General features: G+C 35.8%; 1 protein-coding gene across 2 annotated transcripts in view; it reads right to left on the bottom strand.

Moving 5' to 3' along the window:
- Positions 1 to 25698, bottom strand: part of LOC150104731 (protein meiotic P26-like) — a 298850-nt gene that overhangs the window by 221205 nt on the left and 51947 nt on the right. For both annotated transcript variants that reach the window (XM_090395315.1, XM_090395314.1), the window contains exons 4-5: positions 9908 to 10021; positions 9593 to 9811 (exon numbers count right to left, since the gene is read on the bottom strand). In XM_090395315.1, the coding sequence (XP_090251441.1) occupies positions 9593 to 9811; positions 9908 to 10021 (333 nt within the window). The remainder of the gene's footprint in view (positions 1 to 9592; positions 9812 to 9907; positions 10022 to 25698) is intronic.

The following is a 25698-nucleotide window of genomic DNA, read 5'->3' on the forward strand; positions in this document are numbered from 1 at the left end:
CAGCGAATAGATGCAAACAAGTCTGTGTTTTTACACGATTAAATGAAAAGTGAAGGAATGATGATGACCACTTCAGAAGAACACAGCCAGTAAAGTATAATGCAGAAAGTAAATGTCCAAGAGAAAGTGACTGGAGTAAATATGCGAGAGGGGGGGGGGGGGGGGGAACAACCAGATAGCAAACATTTTTGGGAAGACTCCATCATTAGGATACCGATCTCATGTTTGGGGTTGTGCACCTAAGACCTCCCTAAATATTCTTTATACTATTCGGAAAAGGGTAGTTCACTTGATTAATGACATTTCTTACAGACTCTCTTCAGAGACTTTCCCACAGAAGATCAGTTTCTGCACTGATGCCTCCCATTTTTGCCACATCTACAGAAACTCTAGCAACATCAACTCAACATCCCTTTACAGTCGAACTGCATACTTACTGAATCTGCTACTCCAGTCATCTTGCATTCCATCCACCTCAATTCTGTGGAGCAGCCGCCCCCTGTGAAGAATTTCCAAAGAACTACAACCTTCAACAGTTCAAGAATATCAACAGATTATGCTATTCTTGACCCCAGTCCACCCACACACAGCATTTATTAGCCACAGCCCCTTCTGCCTTTCGTGTGTGGGAGTAATATATATATATATATATATATATATATATATATATATATATATAAAAAAGAAAAAAAAAATTAGAAAGATTATATAGTATCAGCAACTGCTCAAGTGAACAACAGTATCACAAGCAGAAAAGAAAACTTCAAGAAACTTTTGTCTAATTAGCCACTCCAATACTTAAATGAACACTCCCAGACATAAATGGTCCAGAACCAATTACCTTATCCCCAACTTTGCACTTGTATAATGGAATTATCTTCTCCTTCCATTCATTAGGAACTATGCTTTGTGCTGAGATAATTTCAATTATTGGGTTAGCACCCATAGAATTCCACTATTACATTATATTTATTTTTATAAAATAAAAAATGGGCACCCATGAAAGATTATTTGCAAACCTATAGTACATTTTTTGGACCATCGGTACACTAAGGATAAGGACTTTTTCTATTTTTATCAATTTCATATTTACATTTTTTTGTATTATTTATTTATTACTTTTTAGTCCAGAAACCCTGCTGTAGAGACCAAATATGGAACTTTTTCAAGCCACTTCAGTCCTCTAAACAAGCAGGTGGTAGATTGTCTTTAGGTGGGAGAAATTCATCTCCCACCTAAGGACAATCACTATTCATGCCCATAGCAGGATTCAAACCTGTAGTCTGTTAGTTGAAAAGCGAATACATTAACCACTCGGCCAGCCAGGCTGACATTTGCAAGAGACTATTCAATATCTTTAATATCTCTAACATACCGCTCTAATCTTTCATCTAGTTCTTTCTCAGAATCTAGATCACTAAGAGGTTTGCCAAGAATGTATAAAGTGATTAGTAAACTCCAGTATTTCTAATGCATCCAACAGTTTCTGCCATCCTTGTTCTCAAAGATTATTCTTCCATAGTCATTCTCAGTTTACTCACCACATTGCAAAAGAATGTTCAGATTTTTTTTTTGCCTGTTCCAACAGTCTGTGTCATGGATATCACTTGCCTGACCTGTTCTTCATACTGCTCTGAGCACCGTATTACCTCTTCTCCTGATATTGGATTTATAGCATTTCCTATGTATACAGCTAATCCTTTGAAGTTTTATTCATTGAACTGACCCCTATGCAATTCATCATCCTCACTTTAGCAACATAGTCAGATATAGCTTCTTTTAGACTCCCTGGCTACTTCCAAGTACTGATGATTACTTTACTGTGTGCTGTCTCATGCCAAGACACTGCTTCAAGCTGCCTTCTCAATTCATTATAACTACCTGCATTCAAAGTCTCATATATCGTCATCATCATCAAATTCCTGACATGTACCCTTAAGTGGTGTACAGGATATGACGGTACTGCATGAAAAACTTACATCATTACTAACTTCCTATCTACAATTTTCCTCAAAATCAATCTGTTACCTGTCAAGACTCCAACATTATCGGATCTTATATTTCTATCTTCTAAGGCACTTCTTACTGTATCAATCCAGCAATATCTTGTTCTGGGTCTTTTTCCTGCCAACCTAGCAGAGAACACATTTTGCTAACTTTCCTCTCTCATTCTGTTTAAGTGACCATACCACCTAAGATTAGGTCTGCTAACAATGTCAAGTTATTTCCTAATATCCTCATTTTGAATATGAAATTGCCAATGATGCCATCTGTTCATGTCCCTAATCATTCTCAGGACTCTCACATCTGCAGTCTCTCATCTTGGGTCAAGTGTTTTATTCCTAACCCAGCTCTCAGATCCATAAGTTAAAATGGGTTTGAACAGTGTCTTGTATACAGCTAATTTAGTATTTTTAACTAATTTCTCTCTTATTCTATATAATTTTATTCAGATGACTTCCTACCATACCAGCTTTATTGATTCTGTTGTCTATTTCCATATTTAATTTACCATCTTCATTAAAAATCGTGCCAAGTAATTGAAATGTTTTACTTGTTCTATAGGTTCTCTATTCACAATGCAGTTGACATTTTCAATGCTTCTGCCTATTTTCATTGCCTGTCTTGTTATTGCTGACCTTTATACCAAATTTATTATGATAGTTATTCAATTTAGTCAGGGAATCTTGCAGACTTGTACTGGATTTATTTCAAAGTATATCATCTGCATAAACTAAAGGGTTGAGTTTAACATTTCTAAATCCGATATCAGGTTTAATACCACTTCCGTTCATAATGATCCATATAGATAATGAATAACAGAGGGGATAATCTACAACCTCGTCAGACACAAGATTTATCATTAAACCTTCTTTCTGTACTTCCTTCAATTCTAACTGCTGACTTACAACTCAAATAAAGACTAAGTATTGCTTGATATAATACCCCACTGACACCATACAACTGTAGCATTTTGAATAGCTTCTCTCTTGGACCTTGTCATATACCTTTTCCAGATCTACAAAACTTAAATACAGATCTTTGTTATATTCCCATGAATTCTCAACTATCTGTCGTTAAATGAAAATGTGATCCTGACAGCCTCTATTTGGTCTAAATCCAGCTTGTTATTCACCAAACTTCCCTTCCACAATTCTTCTCAACCATTTCTCAAGTATACTGCATAAATCTACCAGGAACACTCAGTAGAGAAATATCTCTAATTCTCACATTCAGTTTTATTTCCCTTTTTATATATGGGTACTTACTATGAGAGCTCTACTCCAATCATCTGCAATTCGTCCCTCTCTCCAGGTCTTCTGAACTATGTAGTGTAACCACTGTAAGACTTTTTTACCTCCATACGTGAGAATTTCTGGTCGAATATCATCTACTCCCGCTGCCTTTCCACATTTTAGGCTTTTGATGGCATTTTCTACTTCAATTATGGATATATATTACTGATTGCATGCCTGTTGAGTGTTTTTTACTACTGTGCTGTCATTGATTGTGATGTTGAGTTGGGGTGTGTTTCAGGATTTGTTCCAGTAGCAGATTTTTCGCTGTTCACCCTGGATCCGTGGCAAAAACAACGAGGGACTTGTTTAACCGGGCGATGTTCCAGCTGGCATGAAGTTCTGTCACGTTGTACTCATTTTATATTTTGGTTTAAGCCAATAAGAGTACAATTTGTTGTTGGCTAAATTCCAAACTGCTAGCCCATCCTCATTTGTTTTGTATCCTAGATGATACCTAACAGGGTGCACCATGAAAAGGTGAGGATTGGAAATTAGATCAGAAGCACTGGTCTGTTCTCCACATTCCTTTAAAGGCTATGTGGAGGTCTCCTCTCAGTTATACAGCTTTGACCCTTAAGCACCCCATATATAGTCTCATATATAACTATTTTTATTAACATTTCCACATAATTTGCAACTCTCAAGTCAAAACTGCAAGAAACTCCAAGATTATTCTCATTGATTAGAAACATAACAGCTACCTCATTTATATACAGATCCTTAGATGCTATTACAATATAAGGGTGTTCAGCTGAACTATATATTAAAAAGTCTGGTCAAAGGAATAGGAGTCTCAGAAAAGGGAAGATTCCGCAGAATGGATAGAATGTATGGCAATTCCATTGCACAAGGGTTGTGCAAAGACCGATGTATCCAACTATCAACCAATAAGTATCTCAGAAATGGCAGTAAAGATTTTGGAAAAATTGGTTACGGCTCGCATTCAGAAATGGGTTGAGGTTGACAGTGAATCTCTACTTTGCAATGAGCAACATGGGTTTGTTAAGGGAAGGTCATGTTTTAGCAACTAGCTCATACAAGGGTTGTTTGAAAAGTTTTTAAATTTCCAACAGCAGCGATGCAATTCATTTATTCATACCAATGTCAGCACGTATAATCTTTTTCGTGACTCCCCGGAAAAAATTTTAGCCACGTGCGATGCGTAATTGTCATTTGGCAAACATTTTAAATGACAGTGTTCGCATTTTTCATAAAAATGGAGAAAAAACAGTTTTGTGCAGTGATAAAACACTTATTTGAAGAAGTGGACAGCTGCACAGATCACAGCTGAGTTAGATGCAATTCATGGGGACTCTGCACCAGCATTAAAGACTATTTTATTTTTGGATAAATAAGTTTAAACATAGACTTAAGTACAACAGAAGATGAAGCTCGCTCCGGACACCTGACCGAGGTCACTACAAAAGAAATGACTGATAAAATACATGGTATTGTTATGGAAGACTGCCAAGTGTATACTATCCTGCATGAAAAATTGCGCATAAAAAAGCTGTGTGCTGCGAAAACACATTTCATCCCAGTGTTTGGTGATGTTTAATCACAATCGCAGGATTTTTTGAGTCGATTCATGGCTGTAGACAAAACTTGGATCCACCACTACACACCTGAGTCCAAGCAGCAGTCAAACCAATGGACAGTGCTCTTTCACTGGGCATTGTCCACTGGTTTGACTGCTGAAAATAATTTGACTGTTTTGTCAGCTGGGAAGGTAATGGCTACTGTTTTTTGGGATTCCCAAGGAATTATCATGATAAACTATTTGGAAAAGGGCAAGACCATAACAGGATTCTATTCTGCATCATTCTTGGACCGCTTAAAAGAAGGGCTGAAGAAAAAATGGGCAAGATTGGCACACAAAAATGTGCTCTTTCATCAAGACATCAATGCACTGTTCCACACATTGGCCATTGCAATGGCAAAATTGCATGAATTGAGGTTCGAACTGGTTCCACATCCATCATATTCTCCCGACTCCGGACCCATGTTACTTCTTGTTCCCAAACTTAAAAATCTGGCTCAGTGGGAAAAATTTTTCTTCGAACAAGGATGTCATCAAGGTTGCTGATGACTATTTTGCACAACTTGACAAATCCTACTTTTTAGATGGGATGAAAAAATTGAAAACTAGCTGGACCAAATGTGTAGACCTCGATGGAGACTATGTTGACAAATAAAGGTGATTTTTTCCCCAAAAAAATGTGCAACTTATTTTTTTACCAACCTTTTCAAACAACCCTCGTATTCTATAATAATGTTACCACTGAACTAGATAAAGGGAATGAATACACCATGATACTTTTGGAATTTGCTAAGCCTTTTGACAGAATAGAGAATGGTAGACTGTTCATAAATTGGAAAATATGGGTTTGGATTATAAAATATTAGTGTGGATAAGAGGATAGCTAAATGACATATCAAAAAGTGGTATGTGGGTGATGTGAGTCTGCAAGATTTAAGGTAACCTGTGGTGTACCACAAGGATCGGTGCTTGGTCCACTGTTATTCAATCTGTACATTAATGATATTGGGAAGGATTTGACAAGCAACATACAGCTATTTGCTGATGATGCAAAGATGGTAAGGTAATCAGGAATGCTGCTGATATGCAGTACTTGTAGAAGGATTTGAATAGGCTGGAATTATAGGCATAGGAAAATGGGTGTCAGTTCAATGTCAGTAAATGTAAAGTCATTCACACTGGCATGATTAGATATCCAACGTCATATTATATTAGTGGGATTATGCTAGAAGAAACTAATGAATCTATAGATTTTGGTGTGTTAGCAGATAGGAGGATGAAATTCAGGGGCCATGCAGCAAAGACAGCAAATACAACTCAAAAGATAATTGCAATGCTGAAACGAACGTTCACATGTAAAAGATAAGGAAGTCTTTTTGCCTCATTACAAGGCCTTGATAAGATCTCACTTGGACTACTGTGTGCAGGTCTGGTCTCCTGGTTTCCGTTGTGATTCTGATATATTTGAGAAAGTGCAAGGGAGAGTGTTAAAAATGATATCAGGATTATGGAATTCTGATTATGAAGACAGATTGAGAATTTGTTGACTTCAGACACTAGCAAACAGGAGAAAGGTGTGTGTGTGTGTGGGGGGGGGGTGATATGATTGAGAATTACAAACTTCTGAAAGGGTCATACAGGATTTCAGTTGATGGAATGTTTCAATTTATGGAGGGTGTGGAAAGGACAAGAGGGTATCATTGGAAGCCGAGAACGAATGCTACTAAGAAGGTGGTGAGGGCTAGATTTTTCTCTCATCAGGTGGTGCATGATTGGAATGGATTTCCATCGGATGTTGTGAGTGCAAGCAGTGTGAATGAATTCAAAATAAGTATGACAGCTGGTGTGTGTATAGTATATGTCCTCTTTGATGAGTCCTTGACTCCCTGGAAGCCTCTCTTAATAATAATAATAAACAATATTTTTGCACTACAAATCTCTTCAATTACATCGTATAAAATAACTACTCCTCAGTAACTTTATAAATCTCTGTATATCCCATAGTTGAAATCATTCATTACAACAGCCCTTCTTGTATTCACAAGTTCTTATATTCCGTTGTATATTCAGTTTACAGCCCTCTTCAGATAACTTCTACTGAACACTGAACAGTCTCAAATACTGTCTGTATTATTCATTCCACTACAACCACCACAACCACCAGTAATACTTCCTCTCCATATTTATGATGTATCCATCATCTTCTATTACTGTAAGGATATACTCACTTGTTAACCATGTTTCACTAATGACAATTGTTTTTTTATCTATTTGCATTTACCAATACTCAAAATTTATTGCCTTTATTCCTGATGTTTCTAAATAACACACGTGGATATTCAAGTAATTCCTGAAACTTGACCAATTTAAATGAGCAACCCATGCTGAATTGAAGAACTCATCATTCTTTTATATTACAATCACAACTGATCACTCATTTTAAAGTGATCAGGACATCCAACTTTCATACAACCATCCAAACACTAGTTTCCCCTATTTATATTCATTCATTAAGTCCTCTAAGAACCTAACACTGAATCCATTCCAGTACAATCCATTTTCAAAGTACAAATTCTTCTGATCAGAAAAATGAACCCCCCCCCCACCATGTACCATACCATTTATCCTATATAGTCTCCATACAGAATCATCTAAATCCCATGCAGTGCTTTCACAGCTCTACTCCTCAACTTCACTCTCGTCGTACCTTGGCAACAGACTCACAATCTGAATTCTTTTTGTTCTTCCTTTTTTGCTTCCACCTACCAAGACAGATGCATAAATTTTATGCATTTCTTGCATAAAAAGAATGTGAACATTCTTCTTTTTAGGAAGGAAAACATCTCACATTCCATTACGGCTAATCAAAATACATTTCTCACAAATTCCCAAATCATATTTCCCGCAATTTACACTTCCAATTAATTTTAATTGGAATTATTTTAATATACATTAAAATAAATTTTAATACACTTCCAATATTTTGGCAACGTCACGTTGCCATTTTCACAGGAACTTAGAAACAAGACACGTGAACGCAAGCACAATACACAGTAAATAAGGACGAAGTAGGAAGCTATTCTTTCTCCTAAAAGTCCTGATGGTGCTTTATCCACCTTTACTATGAGTTGCCCGGTATTGTACTACCCAGGTATTTGCTTACGCTTGGACTCGTCGAACTTTTATAGCTTGCTATATTTGGCATGAAACCCTTTGATTTCTATCTTAGAGTTTCTTATTCAGCTTTGAAATAATGTGGGATTAAATATCCCCTTAATTTAAATAATTTTTACATCGCCAAAGTGAAGCCTTTTGGCTCTTTATTTCATTAACAACACTAGAATTTTTTTTTTTTCATATTTGGTGCAAATTCCTTTAAAACTTTGCAAAAAATTCCCATTCCATTCGCAAGAAAATTTATTATATTTCCCTGAGATCCATTTCATTTGCTATCAGAGAAAAAGTTTTTTGCTACTTCTCTTCTTTGCTGGAATCTGGTATTCTCACCACCATCAAAAGCCATTATTAAAAACATTAATAACCAGCTTTAATTCATTTCATCTATAAATTACAAGTTCTTAATTAAATCATATATTTGATCTATGGAAAACCTTGTCCTCTAAAATGAATTACTAATTATAATAATAATTCTAGTGCCTATGTAGCTGACAAGGTTTCTTATAAATGCTACTTTTGCCAGGTTCAATTCTAATTGCTGACTATAGGAAATTTTCCCTTTTTTCACCAGTTGGTTTCCTTGATCTCTGACACAAGCAAACAGGGTTCCCCCCACCATCCTGGGTTTTTAAATAAAACTTATCACAGAATTTACATTATGTCACAGAATAAGAGCATTAAAGAAGTACCAGTCAAGAAAGTATCTGTCTGCTAAACAGTTACTTACTCTGTATAAATTCCAAATTCGACCAACATTGAAATACTGCTCTCATGTATGGAGTGGTGCACCTAATACCTCCCTAAAAATTCTTGATGCTGTTCAAGAAAAGGGTAGTCTGGTGATAATTGACACTTCTTTTATAGACTCTCTTCGGATAATTTCCCATGGAAGATAAATTTCTGCATTGTGACTCTTTTACAAATATTTTCATGGCCTTTGTTCAGCAGAGCCAGCATCATTTATACCTCCAACTTCTGATAGATCTACATCAACTCATGCTAGAGCTGCTCAACATTCTTTTACAGTTGAACTGCACACTCACCAAATCTGTTACTTCTTGGCATTTTTTATTCCTTTCAACTTAATTCAGTGGAACTTTCTCCCTCATTAAGCATTTCCAAAGTGCTACAATCTTCAACAGTTCAAGAAGAATATCAACAGATTACTCGATACCCAACCCTGCCCTCACACATTTACATCAAGGCATCTGTTTGCTATAGGCTCTTCTGACTTTTGTGTGCGTGTGGGGGATAAATATAAAAAAAAAAAAAAAAAAAACTAAATTGGTTACCTATCAAGATTCTAAACATATGTTTGTTATTTGGATTTGCTGTTTTAAAAAAATATAAATTATCCCAAATAATAGAAACAAATATATAAAAAATTAAACAAAATTATATAAAAAAGAAAAGGCAGCGGATTTTTATTTAATTAAATTAAATAAAAATCCCCTGCCTTTTCTTTTTGGGAAATTATGAGGATTTTTTTTTCCAAAAAATAATACCTAGCAAGAATTACATTTTAAAGGTATGCATTAAAAAAAAATAAAAATAAACATGGCTCTCTTTATCTTACCTCTATGTGGGATTTTGCATTATCCCTCTGTAACTGTAAATCCGAAAGACAGTTCTCTAGATTAGAAGTTGCTTCTTCACAAAACTGAACTTTACTCTTGCTTTCAGACACTAGGTTTTGAAGTTCATCTCTGTGTTTAGGTTCTACATCTGTTCCTCGTTCATAATGATGTTTAGGCTGTTTATGATCTACAGCTATACACTCACTGCAAATGGGAATCTGAAAATAATAACAATTCTGCTGAAACTGTGCTCAGACAGATGAATTCTTGAGCTAATTTAAAATGAATAGAGGGGAAAAAAAATATTACACTACCTGGCAAGTATGGCAATAATACTTGAGCACTTCCTCAGTATGAGTAGAACATGTAACAAGCTTATGAATTGCCAATCCATTTTCACAATTTTTCATTTCCTCAAATGAGAGTACCTACACATATTTAAAAAAAAAAGGGGGTTGAAACATACACAGCCATTTTCTGTCACATAAGATCTACATAATGTGCTGATAAGTATTTATAAAGTATATACTGAAAAGCGTATTAAAAATCCATTTTTCAAGGCATTTATACTAATTATATAAAAGAATGTGTCATTATAAGCAACAAGAACAACTTACGTGGCAAGTAATAATTCTAAAGATTAAGAAAAGTTACTTGTTTGTCCCCCACCACCACCACCAACTCATTTAATTACAGGAAGACCTCATTTTATGAAGAGGCAAGGTTCCCAGCCCACTATTCATAAACTGAGCACAGCACTAATAATTTTTCCATTATTTCACTCCTTGAATATGATGTTTTTTTTGCATTTGAAACAATTCCTGCATGTGAACGCTTTATCTGTATTGGTTACTCTTGTTGAAACTGCAGAAGGTGTCAACCTTAATGCTTTACAAACACCAGAATGACACTTGATTTGATGAGTCAAATTACTTCCATTTTTTACTCAGTGGTGATTTTCTGCTTTTTTTTTTTTTTTTTTTTTAAGCTAAGGAAGATATCCAAATCAGCTCTACGTTTTAGGTGGCATTTAGGTGATTTACTGTTTCAATGCTATCATTAAAACTTGCACTTTTTAGCAGTCCTTAAGTAGCATGATGAACATAAACTGTTTTATAATCTCTACCAAAATGCCACAGAATATAAAACAAAAGACAATTGCTAATACTGCTGGCATGCAGCATTTATGCTTTTGTTTTTGTGTTGTTTATATGTTTACATTTTTTGCTGTTGATTTTGAAATGCTTGTTAATTTTAATCTTCATAAATAGTGGAAGCGTAAAATAAGGCCTTCCTGTATATGTATAGATAGGCTTAGGAGGTGTTGATTATTCTTAGTAGTGCTTCACAGGTAAGAACACCAAGAGAAGAAAAAATAAATTAATTTATTGAACATACTAATAGTTCACTGGTTTTCTACCCAGCATCATCAGAGCACAAATTAAAACTGTGATAAGCACACACTGGCATGAGGCCAACTAAATCAGCAGAAATAATTCAAATTGTAACTAACAACAGAACTAATGTCCTAACATAGCATTTTAGTTCGGCTATCTGGTATCAATGATTATCTTGGGCAAATTAATATACCATACGTTGAGATTGGGAAAGTGCTTCTAATATACACTGATTTTAAAATTAGTCTCTCAGACTGATAATGACTTTTATGTAATACCAATGTCTTCCTCCATTTAATCCTATGTGAAAGAGTATTCACAGCATGCTATTTCCAACTTGCCATACAGATGATCATGGATGTAAATTTTGTGTTCTTCAAGGCAAATGTTAACTGTTCTACCAGTCTGTCCAAGTAGGCTCACTGCAAGTACAAGGAACTATACAATCCAGAATGTGCAAGAGGATGAAGTTGACCTTTAGGAGAATGAATGAAGGTAGATAGTTGAATGAGTGGTTTAAAAGTGGCATGGATATCATATATGTAGAGAACTTCAGCTAACATTTTAGATGTACCCTTGATATATGGTATGGGAATAGCTCTGTTGTGACCTGTGTGTTGGTTGCACAAAAGATGGGAGATGTATGAAGTAGTTTATCTATTTTTATATGGGTTGTAGCTATTGGCTAAATTGGTGTTGTGAAAGTCCCTGAGCTTAGTTTCAAGGGATGTGCCATTGGAAAAAATAGCCCTGGCTCAGTAACTCTTTTGGAGATGCCATACTGATGGGATGGGTGGTGATGTGATTATGTAACTACTTTCCTGTGCATGTGGGTTTTCGGTAAATGGAAAAGAATGATGAACCATTAAGAAGTCTTCTCTCACTAGTATATCTAAAAAGGGGAGAGAATTGTTACTTTCTTTTTCTATCAAGTTTATTTTAGGATAATGGCTCTTTAGAGGTACCAAATATATATCCAATGTGTCTGGGGCCATAAGGCCAAATAACAAACACCTCATCAGCATAGCACAGCCAGACCATTAGTTTGAATGTAGCTGTGTCAGTGATTGGTTTCCAAAATGTTCTGTGTAGAAGTTGGCTAGTGAGAAGAAAAGAGGGAACCCATAGCAGTTTCATCTAGCTGTTTATATATTTCCTTTCCATAAGAAGTGACCAGAATGAATGGTGAATTTGAATAAGTCAGTTAAATTGGAGGAGAAATATGGCTTAATGTCAAGGATTACTGCCAAAGGTACATTATTGAATAGTGAAGTAATGTCACTGCTGACCATGTCAGAATCTGCCAGGGATAAATTTTCTATTAATGTTTTAAAGTGAAGGGGAATTTTAATAAAAGAGAGAGAGTTTCCTGTGAGGGGGAGAAAGTGATTTGGATAAATGTCTGGCCAGGTTGTAGGTAGTGAGGACATCTATACTGTCAACTATTGCATAAAAGGGATTATTAGCTTTGTAATTTTTGGGACCAACATATATCCTGGGTGGTTTGGCATGAAAAGGTTTTAGCTTTTTTTGATAATATCATTGTTGGGACAAGATGTAACTTCTTTTAATAATTTATATACTTTTTTACTTTAGAGAAGTTCTTAAGGAGATGCTACATTTTTCTGTTATAATTTGTTTCGTCTATAACAAAAGTTGTATTTCCTTTATCAGCTTTGGTTATAATATTTTTTTTTGTGCCTGTATAACTTTTTGAGTGCCAATATTTCTTTAGATGGAATACTATACTTAGAAGGTTTGTTTGTCAGAATACTGCCCACATCAAGAAGAATGTTATTAGCCACTGGGGTAAGAGATCATAGATACTGTGTTCCATGCTAGTGATTTCAGAACTGGTACTTTTTTTTTTTTGGGAGTGATGGCAAAATTATGCCCTCATCTTCTGATAGTGTTTGTGACAGTAAGTTCACCACTATGCATTCTTGCAGTCAAGAAGTGTTATGTTGTCAAAGAGCTTTGAATTTTTTCAAATGGCGATCCTTATCTTTTTTTTTTAATTTTCCGTATCGACTAACACTCCCAAGTCTCTGGCTTCATCAATTTCCTTGAGTATGGTTCCACCAATGTGGTATACTGCTGATAATCTTTTCACCCCAAAATGCATAACCTTACACTTTGCCAAACTAAACTTACATCCATCCATCAAAATGACACCCAAAAACATGATTTTCAAAGGAATTAAAACGTGAAATGTGACTTTTATTCAGTGATTTTTATATATTTTGTTTGAAAAGAACTTATTGTTTCGTATTGGGTTTTCACATCTGGAACCATTCTTCTATTTTTTCATATGCACTGTATTCTTTTTTACATGTTTTTTTTTTTCTGGAACCATTCTACCGTGTAAATAGAGAATTGGGTGTATTTGGAAAAATAAGAACTTGTCTATAAAAACTAAAATGAGAATATTTAACTGAAATGTCAAGGCAATACTTATATATAGATCATAAACGTGGATGCTAAACAAAAAGATAGTTAACAATATCTAGGTTTTCTTAAACAAACGTTTAAGACCGATACTGAGAATATATTGGCCAAAACAAATATCAAATGAAGAACTATGGCAGAGAACAAATCAGAAACCAATGTTGCAACAGATTTTTTTTTTTCTGGAACCATTCTACCGTGTAAATAGAGAATTGGGTGTATTTGGAAAAATAAGAACTTGTCTATAAAAACTAAAATGAGAATATTTAACTGAAATGTCAAGGCAATACTTATATATGGATCATAAACGTGGATGCTAAACAAAAAGATAGTTAACAATATCTAGGTTTTCTTAAACAAACGTTTAAGACCGATACTGAGAATATATTGGCCAAAACAAATATCAAATGAAGAACTATGGCAGAGAACAAATCAGAAACCAATGTTGCAACAGATACACAAAAGGAAATGGAGGTGGTTGGGTCATGTGTTGAAGAAAGAGGATAAAATAATAGTACAGCAGGCTCTAGGTTGGAACCCACAGGGAAAAAGAAGACAGGAAAGGCCAAGAGAAACACATGGAAAAGAACAATATTGAAAGAAATAGCAAATAAAAACTGGAACCAAATAAAAAGAGAAGCAAAAAACAGAGTCCAATGTAAAATGATGGTGGAAGACCTATACTCCCAGGCAGAGTGAAGAGGATTAAGATCTTAGGCATCCTCGTTACATTGAAAATGGAAGACAATATTAAATTACAATTAAAGAATCATTTTCAAAAAAATGCTGTTATAGTGTTAACATCTCAACAAACAGTGGCAAAATTCCCAATTCTAAAAAATAAAATACAATAATATAATCAGATATTTGTATAAAAATGATGTAATGATATTTCCCATAAAAGGGATAACCAAAGGCTATCCGATATGTTTAAGTTTGGTCAGTATAGAAAGGTCTCACAACTCTCTTTATATAAGCGCTATGTAAAAGCTTAGTTTTCTTCAAAAAAAGTTTGCTTGCAATGGCATGTTCTGCTGGGCCAAACTGTTCCAGTTCATGATCAAGGGTATAAGATCTATGTTCCTCATAACAGACAGCTGCAGATCTGCCAGGCTGTCCAAAGTAAGACAAACCACAGGAGCATAGCATCTACCAATTTGGTAGATGCCTAGAAGATAGAGTGGGGACAGCTTGTCTTTAGGTGAAGAAGGCAAGGTAGAAATCCTCCTGACAGGATGAAATGGACACTACGATATTAAGAGATTTTAGAACTTTAGCTATACGTTCAGAAGTTCCTTGAATATAAAAGAGTGGAATCTGAGTGATATTTCTGAGATCTAGAGACTGGCTGTCTAAAGCTACTAAAGGTTTTCTTAATAAAATATTCATTAACACGATTTTTTATAACAGCAGATTTGATATAATTCAATTCTTGCTATAAAAAGTCTTCAGTGGAACAAATTTTATGAGCATGATGTAACAGGGTTTTAAAAGTTCAAATCTTTTTGACTAGGATGATGATGAGAATTAGCATGGATATCACGATCAGTATGAGTTTCTTTTCTAAAAATAGAAAATTGTCAATTACCATCCGGTTGACAAAGAACTAAACTATCTAAAAAAAAAACTAGCAATTTTTTCCCCCCTTCTTCTAAAGTAAAGTGAATTCTCGGTTAAATCATGTTTATTTTTCAAATCAATAGTTTGAAATCTGATGATGAACCTTTCCATATTGCAAATATATCATCTAAATATCTGTACTATACTGTAGGTTTAGGAGAAGCATTTTTAAAGAGATGATATTCAAAATGATCCATGTGCAAATTTGCAAGGGTAGGATAGGACTGCCCATGGCTGCTCCATCAACTGGTTGGTATAATTTGTCTTGTAGGCTGAAATAACAGAGTGGATTACAAAGTCAAAAAGTTTGATATCATGGCTAAAATCTTGTTTAAGTAAATTAATAGTATCTGCTAAAGGAATGTTTCTGAAAAGAGATACTATATAAATACTAAATAAAATATCCAAAGGTTCTAAACGTAGATTACAAAGTTTTGTTTTAAAATCTGGAAAATCTACTTGATGTGAGAAGTAGCTTTTCCAATAAATGAAGATAATAAAGTAGACAAATTTCTCCACTCAGTCTTCCAGGCATCTACCAGATCAGCAATATCTGCCATGAGGAACATAAATCTTATATCCTTTACCATGGATCTGAACAGTCTAGCCTAGCAGAACATGCCGTCACAACCAAACAGTTTTTTTGAAAGAAAACTAAGCTTTTATATAGAAGTAGATTTATTCCTCATAGAGCACTTAAATAAAGAGAGATCTTTCTACACTGACCGAACTTAAACAGGTCTGATAGCCATGGTAATTATTATTACATCATTTTTATGCAATTTCCTGATTATTATATTGTGTTTTTTTTTAATAATTGGGAATTTCAATGATAGTTTGTTGTCCTATAACGCTATAGTGCCACTTTTTGAAATTTTGAAAAAGATTCTTTAATTGCAATTTTGCATTGTGTTCCATTTTTGTGTGCTCTTTTCTCCAAATTTTTCCAAAATACTGCTCATGCCTGATGTTCATTTCCTACACTGCTGTTTAAAACTCCAAGGATCATCTTTCATTTTTCTTTATATCAGCTGCCCTTCTCTAATGACTCATTAGCAGGACCTTATGAAGCACCATAGGCACCAATAGTTTCCCTGTCCAATTTCACCATTTTAAAACATGTCCATACCGCTACTTGAAACTGCCTGACAATCATGAAGTTTATCGTCATGTTTTGTACCGAATATTAAATAATTACTCCTTTCTTTCCTAGATCAGTACTGTCCGAAAATAATAATTATATAAAAATATACTTTTCAATATATGACATATACAGACCTAGGGGCCATCTATGGAAGTTGTGTAGGACTGTGGTTAGTAAGAGTGTACAGACCAGATTTTTTGTGTGGAGAGTGAATGGATTCAAGGAGGTTTGATAGGATTTGTACAACTGTTAATTTGGGTGGCCCAAGATGAGTCTCTGGATTCCATGGAGATACCGTAAAAGAATAACAATAATAATATATTTATTATTTAGCAGAATCGCACCTGTTTCTTCTTCTTTTGTCTACTATTATGTTGATATGGTACTCTTTTGCTAGTGTAACTTCTTTACCAATGAATACAAACTGGAAAAAACGACACCATATTGCGCCCTTCGACTGGAAAAGGCCTAAGTTCGATTCTCATTGTTATGAGATGAATCTTTATATGAGCTTTTTCATTTGAAGGTGGGTTAGCCGATCTTATATGGATGTAGCAGGGTTTTTTTCTCTCCAGGAAACTCTAGTTTTTCATCCCACATACAGGCAAATTGGCCTTCAGAACATACGTTTACAGACAAAAGAATACTACTGTTGGTGGTAGTGGTGGGCAAAAGATGACTGATGGTAGTTTTGTGTAGTGAGAGACAATTACATGTGTATAGTGGAGTGGAATAGAGTGCCCTCCTAAAATGAGTCCTTGGAGGTATCATGTAATAACATTTTTTCTTATGCTGATGCTTACTAAATAACTTAAGGAAATTACAATGTATAATAGAATATACATGAAATTAAACTTTAATATACAGGTAACACTCATATAACACAAATGTTAGGTTCCATAGAAATGCTGTGTTATATAAATTGCATTATGCGAGACTCAGATCACATAGAGAAAGTAGGGTTAGGTTCAGAAATTTTTTTTTTTTTTTTAAGATTATATAAACAATGACATATCCAACAAAAAATATATTTTTATTTAATTCAGGTAATTCATGTAAGTTAAGAAACCATATAAACTATGAAACAAATACATAGTATAAAATTATAAATTGTACGTAAACTTCATTGCATATAATGTATAAATGTTTTAGGCAAAATAAAATAAAGTGTATATTTTAATCGTCATCACTCTCTTCAAAATTAACATTTCCCAGACGTTCTTTATTTACGAGTGGCCGGACGTCGTCATCATTTGAAATCTCTTGGACATCATTTGCATAATGATATTGCATACTTCGGCTGGTTTGGTTATCAAGAAGTCAGTAATAAGACCTTGCTTACCACTATGCTGCAATTTTTTTACTAAGTTCATAACACAGAGCTAAACAAATATCCAATTGTCTCGTGAATTTTCCGGGGCACTACATTGTGAGATCATTATCCATAAAATAACTTTCTTGCCAAGTTCAATCCTTCTGCTAATTTCTTTAAACTGAATTCTTCAACGGATGCATCGCAATCAGAATCTTCAGCAGAACTTTCCCCGCCATTTGGTTCGTCTATTAATTGTACTAGTTCCTCCTCATTTAAATCTATTTCCCCATCAATTAATTCACTAATTTAGTTTACAACCATATTGCCATTACTATAAAAATAAATTTTTTCACATGAAAAAAAAAAAAAAAAAGCATTACATATTGTATGTAACTCATCAAAAAATAAAGTGCTCAGCTTGAGATTAACACAGTTATGATTTTTAATGCGCGTTCCTGGCAGAAAACGAAGACAATGTTCAATAAGGTGAATTAGCAAGTAACTGTAACTCACCTTGTTGAAGGGTGAGTTACAATTGACGTACATGTGTGCTAAGGGATATTTTCCCTAATATAAATACGCTACTTATACCTACATGTGCAATATGGGCAGATGCAAATTTAACGAAGATAAAATTTCATTTTTAAGTAGCGCTTTGAAAAATATATGCAAGATAAAGGAGTATTTCAATTTGTAGACCGCGTTATACGAGGGTTACCTGTACTTCCAATATTTCGGCAACGTCACATTGCCATCTTCAACGGAACTTACGATAAAGACACATGCACGCAGGCACTAACACAGGAAATGAGAAACGAAGCGAGGAAGCTGTGGTTTTCCTAAAAGTCCTGATGGTGCCCCCTAGCAAGTTATGTAGGTATTCTTGGCCATTGGGCTGAAGGTCTCCTGATGTAAGCCTCCCAAATTTGTTGAGGTTTGGCATGTTTCATAGGACTGAGGCTGATTCCATGAATAGTCTTTCAAATTTAAACTTGCTACGGGTGTACTATTGTGGCTTTCTTCCACTGTATTCTGTGGCGTGTATCCAGAGTATGGTCTGCAAGATCAGAATGGCTGTATTGGTGAAACCGGATGTAGTCCTTGTGTTCTGAAATTCTGATATTCGCTGTCCAACCAGTTTGGCCAAAGTAGGACAACTTACAGCTGCAAGGGACCAGGTATACATCAGTTAGGTGCGGGGGAGTGGTTGGTCTTTAGTGGAGCAGATAAGGTATGCCAATTTTTTATATGGTCTGTAACAAGAGGTCGTCATGTTTTTTTAGGATTTCTGTAATTTTTTCCGAGGTGCCTTGGATGTAGGGAAAGGTGATGGATTTGGAGTAATCCTTGTTGTGGTTTACTGGTTTCAATATTTTTTGGATTGGGGGGGTAGCCATTGGCTGAGAAAGTGTTGAGGATGTGATTTAGTTCATTGGTTAGGGCATTGTCATTTGAACAGATTAGTTTAGCCCTGTTGTATAGTGTCTTAACTCCATACTGTTGTGAGGGAGGATGGTGGGATTGTTGCTGAATATATCTCCCTGTATGAGTGGGTTTTCTATAAAAAGAGAAAACCAAGGTTCCATTAGGCTGGCGGGTGGCTAGTGTGTCTAGGAAAGGGAGGCTGTTGTTTTCCTCTTTTACCAGGGTGAACTTAATTCTGAGGTGTTGGTTGTTTAAGTGTGTTAAGGAGAGGAGTGTGTCAGAGTCATGTGACCAAATAGCAAACACATCATCAACATAGCGAAGCCATATGGTTGGTTTTTGTGGGGCAGAGTTTAAGGCTTTCTCTTCAAAGGTCTCCATAAAGAAATTGGCCAGGGGTGGGGAGGGTGATGAACCCATGGCTGTCCCCTCTATTTGTTTTTAGAATTTTCCCTGCTAAACGAAATAGCCTGAGTTCTATAAATTAACTGGACCAACTAGTTTCGCCACACTTATCTGTTGGCTTCTTCAAGGCACTAACATATAGGTTTAAACACTCTCACAATTATGCGTAACTGCAAAACTGACAAGAATAATTACAAATAAAATAGTATCGAACGTGAGTGAAACACGTATCGCGTGTACAAGATCAGCTAGCTGTTGCTGAGGAACCTTCTGTAGTTTGTATTAAAGTTCATTTCTTCTGTTTTTAAGGCTCTGATTAGGGTTTTCCATATCTCTGGCAGTATTAGGCCTTGATTTCTGTTAAGGTTCACAGTAGAACGGGTGACTGTGGCTGCTTCTTTGAACATTCTTGAATGGTAATCTTCCTCTAAGTAGGGGGAACAGCTTTTGTCCCACTCGATGACATGGTTAGTTGTGGAGAAATGAGACGATAGCCCAGAAATGTCCTGTCTGTTGTTTTTGACATAGCCAATGTGCTCCTTTTGCCTGATTTCGAGGCTTCTCGAAGTCTGTCCGATGTAATTAGAGCCACATGAGCATGGAATATTATAGACTCCAGCATATTTGTAGAAAGGATGGTTGTCTTTTGGAGATCTTAGTAGTTTACGAATAGTATCTATAGGTTGAAATGCTACTCTTATTTTGTGTTGTTTGAGGAGATTGGCGAGCTTGTTGGAGATGCCACTTACATACGGAATTGCTATCGTTTTTATATATTGAATGTCTTCTTGTTCTCTTTGTGGTGGTTCAGAGAAAAGGATTTTATTGACTAGTCTTCTTGGATAGCCGTTCAAGTACAGATTGTTGGAAATAAATTTTAACTCATCTTGAAGGGTCTTGTTGTCCGTTGAGATGCAAATAGCTCTTTTCTTTAACATGTATAATGCTGAGTTTATGTGATATGTGGTGAGAGGAGTTAAAATGTAAGTAGCGACCTGTATTGGTCGGTTTTCTGTAGACTGATAGATTTAAACTGCCATCAGTTTGTTTTTTGATTAAGATGTCTAAAAACGGAAGTTGTTTTTCTCTTTCAAGTTCCAGAGTGAATTTAATAGAATGATGGAAAGCGTTGATCTTTTTGAGAAAATCATATATGTCATCTTTGTTGTTGTTCCATATGATGTAGATATCGTCCACGTATCTAAACCAAATTTTAGGTCTAGGAAAAATTTATGATAGGATTTTGTTTTCTAAGTCTTCCATAAAGAGGTCAGCACATGAAGGTGAGAGTGGGCTTCCCATTGCCAAGCCTGTTAACTGTTGATAGATTTTATTTTTCCAAGAAAAATAATTGGAGTTTAGGCAGTGAGCAAACAATACGGTTATATCTTGTGGGAATAAGGTACTTAAGATGTCAATGACCTCTACTACGGGAACGTTTGTAAAGAGAGAGGTGACATCTAAGCTGGCTAGAAGATCATTATCCGATATCTTGATGTTTTTTAGCTTTTCTACGAAATGTCCAGAGTTTTTGATGTAACTCTCTGAGTTGTGGATGTATTGCTGTAGGAGTTTCGAGAGATGTTTTGACAATAAGTAGGTGGGCAAGTTGATTGCATCAACGATTGGGCGTAAAGGAATACCCTCTTTGTGCACTTTTGGAACTCCATAGAGTCTCGGAGTTAAAGGATGCATCGATTTTAGTTTTTTAATCAAGTCTGTTGGCCAGTTAGATAAATTGCGTAGTAATTCGTTGGTATCATTGTGATTTTTTAATGTTGGATCTTTTGTTAAAAGATGGTAAACAGACAAGTCAGAAAGTAGATGGTTAACTTTGTCTTCATAATCCTTTGAGTTCAGTATCACAGTACTGTTTCCTTTATCTGCTTTAAGTACTATGATGTCTTTGTTGTTTTTTAAATCACGAATAGTTCTTTTATCCAGTGATGAGAAGTTTTGTTTTGTGGAATAGGGCATGGAAAATATTATGCAACTTTTTAATCTTAGATCATTTGCTGTGTGAGGCAGTATAATGTTGGCTAGAAGATCATTATCCGATATCTTGATGTTTTTTAGCTTTTCTACGAAATGTCCAGAGTTTTTGATGTAACTCTCTGAGTTGTGGATGTATTGCTGTAGGAGGTTCGAGAGATGTTTTGACAATAAGTAGGTGGGCGAGTTGATTGCATCAACGATTGGGCGTAAAGGAATACCCTCTGTTCATGGATCTATCCAGCTCTTTAGATGAGGAAATTTGGCAAGTGTTAGATAAAATGATCAATACCAGTTTCACCAAAGCTTTTAACAAAAGCAGACAGACCCAGATTAAAAAATTTAACCACCTCTATACTACCCACAATGAGTCTAAACCTTCTCTACCAGACAACCAAGTTATTCTTAATTTTTCAAACCACATCTTAAAGAAACTTGAAATCGACATTCTCAAAAAGGGTTTCAACTATGCAATAGCTCCACAACAGATTCCCAAGATAGATTTCGTCTGTAGTCTAGAAAAAGGAATCTCATTATTACCGCCTCACACAGCAAATGATCCAAGATTAAAAAGTTGCATAATACTTTCCGCGCTCTATTCCACAAAACAAAACTTCTCATCACTGGATAAAAGAACTATTCGTGATTTAAAAAACAACAAAGACATCATAGTACTTAAAGCAGATAAAGGAAACAGTACTGTGATACTGAACTCAAAGGACTATGAAGACAAAGTTAACCATCTACTTTCTGACTTGTCTGTTTACCGTCTTTTAACAAAAGATCCAACATTAAAAAATCACTATGATACCAACGAATTACTACGCAATTTATCTAACTGGCCAACAGACTTGATTAAAAAACTAAAATCGATGCATCCTTTAACTCCGAGACTTTATGGAGTTCCAAAAGTGCACAAAGAGGGTATTCCTTTACGCCCAATCGTTGATGCAATCAACTTGCCCACCTACTTATTGTCAAAACATCTCTCGAAACTCCTACAGCAATACATCCACAACTCAGAGAGTTACATCAAAAACTCTGGACATTTCGTAGAAAAGCTAAAACACATCAAGATATCGGATAATGATCTTCTAGCCAGCTTAGATGTCACCTCTCTCTTTACAAACGTTCCCGTAGTGGAGGTCATTGACATCTTAAGTACCTTATTCCCACAAGATATAACCGTATTGTTTGCTCACTGCCTAAACTCCAATTATTTTTCTTGGAAAAATAAAATCTATCAACAGTTAACAGGCTTGGCAATGGGAAGCCCACTCTCACCTTCATGTGCTGACCTCTTTATGGAAGACTTAGAAAACAAAATCCTATCACAAATTTTTCCTAGACCTAAAATTTGGTTTAGATACGTGGACGATATCTTCATCATATGGAACAACAACAAAGATGACATATATGATTTTCTCAAAAAGATCAATGCTTTCCATCATTCTATTAAATTCACTCTGGAACTTGAAAGAGAAAAACAACTTCCGTTTTTAGACATCTTAATCAAAAAACAAACTGACAGCAGTTTAAATCTATCGGTCTACAGAAAACCCACCAATACAGGTCGCTACCTACATTTTAACTCCTCTCACCACATATCACATAAACTCAGCATTATACACATGTTAAAGAAAAGAGCTATTTGCATCTCAACGGACAACAAGACCCTTCAAGATGAGTTAAAATTTATTTCCAACAATCTGTACTTGAACGGCTATCCAAGAAGACTAGTCAATAAAATCCTTTTCTCTGAACCACCACAAAGAGAACAAGAAGACATTCAATATATAAAAACGATAGCAATTCCGTATGTAAGTGGCATCTCCAACAAGCTCGCCAATCTCCTCAAACAACTCAAAATAAGAGTAGCATTTCAACCTATAGATACTATTTGTAAACTACTAAGATCTCCAAAAGACAACCATCCTTTCTACAAATATGCTGGAGTCTATAATATTCCATGCTCATGTGGCTCTAATTACATCGGACAGACTTCGAGAAGCCTCGAAATCAGGCAAAAGGAGCACATTGGCTATGTCAAAAACAACAGACAGGACATTTCTGGGCTATCGTCTCATTTCTCCACAACTAACCATGTCATCGAGTGGGACAAAAGCTATTCCCCCTACTTAGAGGAAGATTACCATTCAAGAATGTTCAAAGAAGCAGCCACAGTCACCCGTTCTACTGTGAACCTTAACAGAAATCAAGGCCTAATACTGCCAGAGATATGGAAAACCCTAATCAGAGCCTTAAAAAACGGAAGAAATGAACTTTAATACAAACTACAGAAGGTTCCTCAGCAACAGCTAGCTGATCTTGTACACGCGATACGTGTTTCACTCACATTCGATACTATTTTATTTGTAATTATTCTAGTCAGTTTTGCAGTTACGCATAATTGTGAGAGTGTTTAAACCTATATGTTAGTGCCCTGAAGAAGCCAACAGATAAGTGTGGCGAAACTAGTTGGTCCAGTTAATTAATAAAATATTGATCAACACTTGATCGGTTAACCAAATATTATTATTTAATAGCCTGAGTTCATCGTGAACTGAAATAGGGCTGAGATATCATGAGGAAATTTAGCTTGGATTAGCTCAAGGTTTTCTTGAGTGGGACATTTCTGAATAAGGAGGAGACGTCAAAACTGACCATTATCTCAGCATGTTGGAGTGTAAGGTTTTCTATGCTGGCTTTGAAGTGAGCTGAGTTTTTTATGTGTGATGGTGTGTTGCCAGTATAGCGTGCGAGCTCTTTGTCCAAATGTTTAGCTAATTTGTATGTGGGGAAATCAATGCCATCCACTATGGGACGTAATGACACATTTTCTTTATGTATTTTTGGGAGTCCATATATACGGGGGGGGGGGGGGATATAGAGTTATATGGTTTTAATTTGTTTTAACTTCCACAGGCCAAGAAGTGATCTTCTTAAGGTGCCTGTGGAGTTTTCTAATTTGTGAGTTGGTGGGATTGCATTCAATGGGGAGGTAAGTAGCCCGATCTAATAATAGAGCATTAAGCTTACCTGTGTAATCCGTTTGGTTGAGTACTACGGTGGCATTTCCTTTATCTGCTTTGGTGATTATTAATCCTTTGTTTTTTCTCATTTCATGCAGCGCTTTATACTCCTTGGATATGTTGGTTTTTGGTGGTCTTGTTTTGAAGAGAACACAAGCTACAACCAGGCTAATATTGTTGGCGATGTGGTTTAGAAGGTGGCAGATCCCGCGTTCAATTTGGATCCATAATATCCTCGGCCGGTATTTTCCTGGGAGCAATGGTGAAGTTGTGGCAATGTGAAAGCGTGTTGAGTGCTTCAGGTTTCTGAGTAACTGAAGAAAGGTTGACTACCGTGTTGGTTGGGAGTTTTGGTTCGGAGGTCGAGTTCTTTTTTAATTTCTCTAATTGTTTGATATGCCGACCCCATATTTTCTCGAATTCTTTATCAGCCGCATTGCACGAGATATCATGTAAAATTGACCAAAGCCTGTGATTTAACGTACTGAAAAGCTCTCCAACAAGTGCCTGAATCGAAAAAAATTACAAAAATCCTAAAAAAACATGACGACCTTTTATTACAGACCATATAAAAAATTGGCATTCCTTATCCGCTCCACTAAAGACCAACCACTCCCCCCTAGACCTACCTGGTGTATACCAGGTCCCTTGCAGCTGTAAGTTGTCCTATTTTGGCCAAACAGGCAGGACAGCAAATATCAGAATTCTGAACACAGGGACTACATCCGGTTTCACCAGTACAGCCATTCTGGTCTTGCAGACCATGCTCTGGATACACGCCACAGAATACGGTGGAAGAAAGCCACAATAGTACTCCGTGCAAGTTTAAATTTGAAAGACTATTCATGGAATCAGCCTCAACCTTAAGAAACATGCCAAACCTCAACAAATTTGGTTGCATGAGACTGCCCCAAATTTGGGAGGCTTACATCAGGAGATCTTCAGCCCAACGACCAAGAATACCTACACAGTCCGCTAGGGGGCATCATCAGGACTTTTAGGAAAACCATAGCTTTCTCACTTTGTTTCTCATTTACTGTGTTTAGTGCCTGCGTGCACGTGTCTTTATTGTAAGTTCCTTTGAAGATGGCAACGTGACGTTGCAGAAATATTGGAAGTATATTAAAGATTAATTTAATGTATATTCTATTGTACGTTGTAATTTCCTTAAGTTATTTAGTAAGCATGTACAACCAACGTCTAAGCCCCTCTATGAGAATTCTTATGCTGATGGTGCCTATTTTCAATTCTACTGATACTGATTTGAAATCCATCCCAGTAGCTGAATGTTCACCAATATCCCAGGAGGTATGAAATATCATTGTTG

The sequence above is a fragment of the Typopeltis vanoorti genome, chromosome 7 (assembly GCF_054136105.1).
Source record: "Typopeltis vanoorti isolate ZY-2024b chromosome 7, IOZ_Tvanoo_1.0, whole genome shotgun sequence".
Taxonomy (NCBI): domain Eukaryota; kingdom Metazoa; phylum Arthropoda; class Arachnida; order Uropygi; family Thelyphonidae; genus Typopeltis; species Typopeltis vanoorti.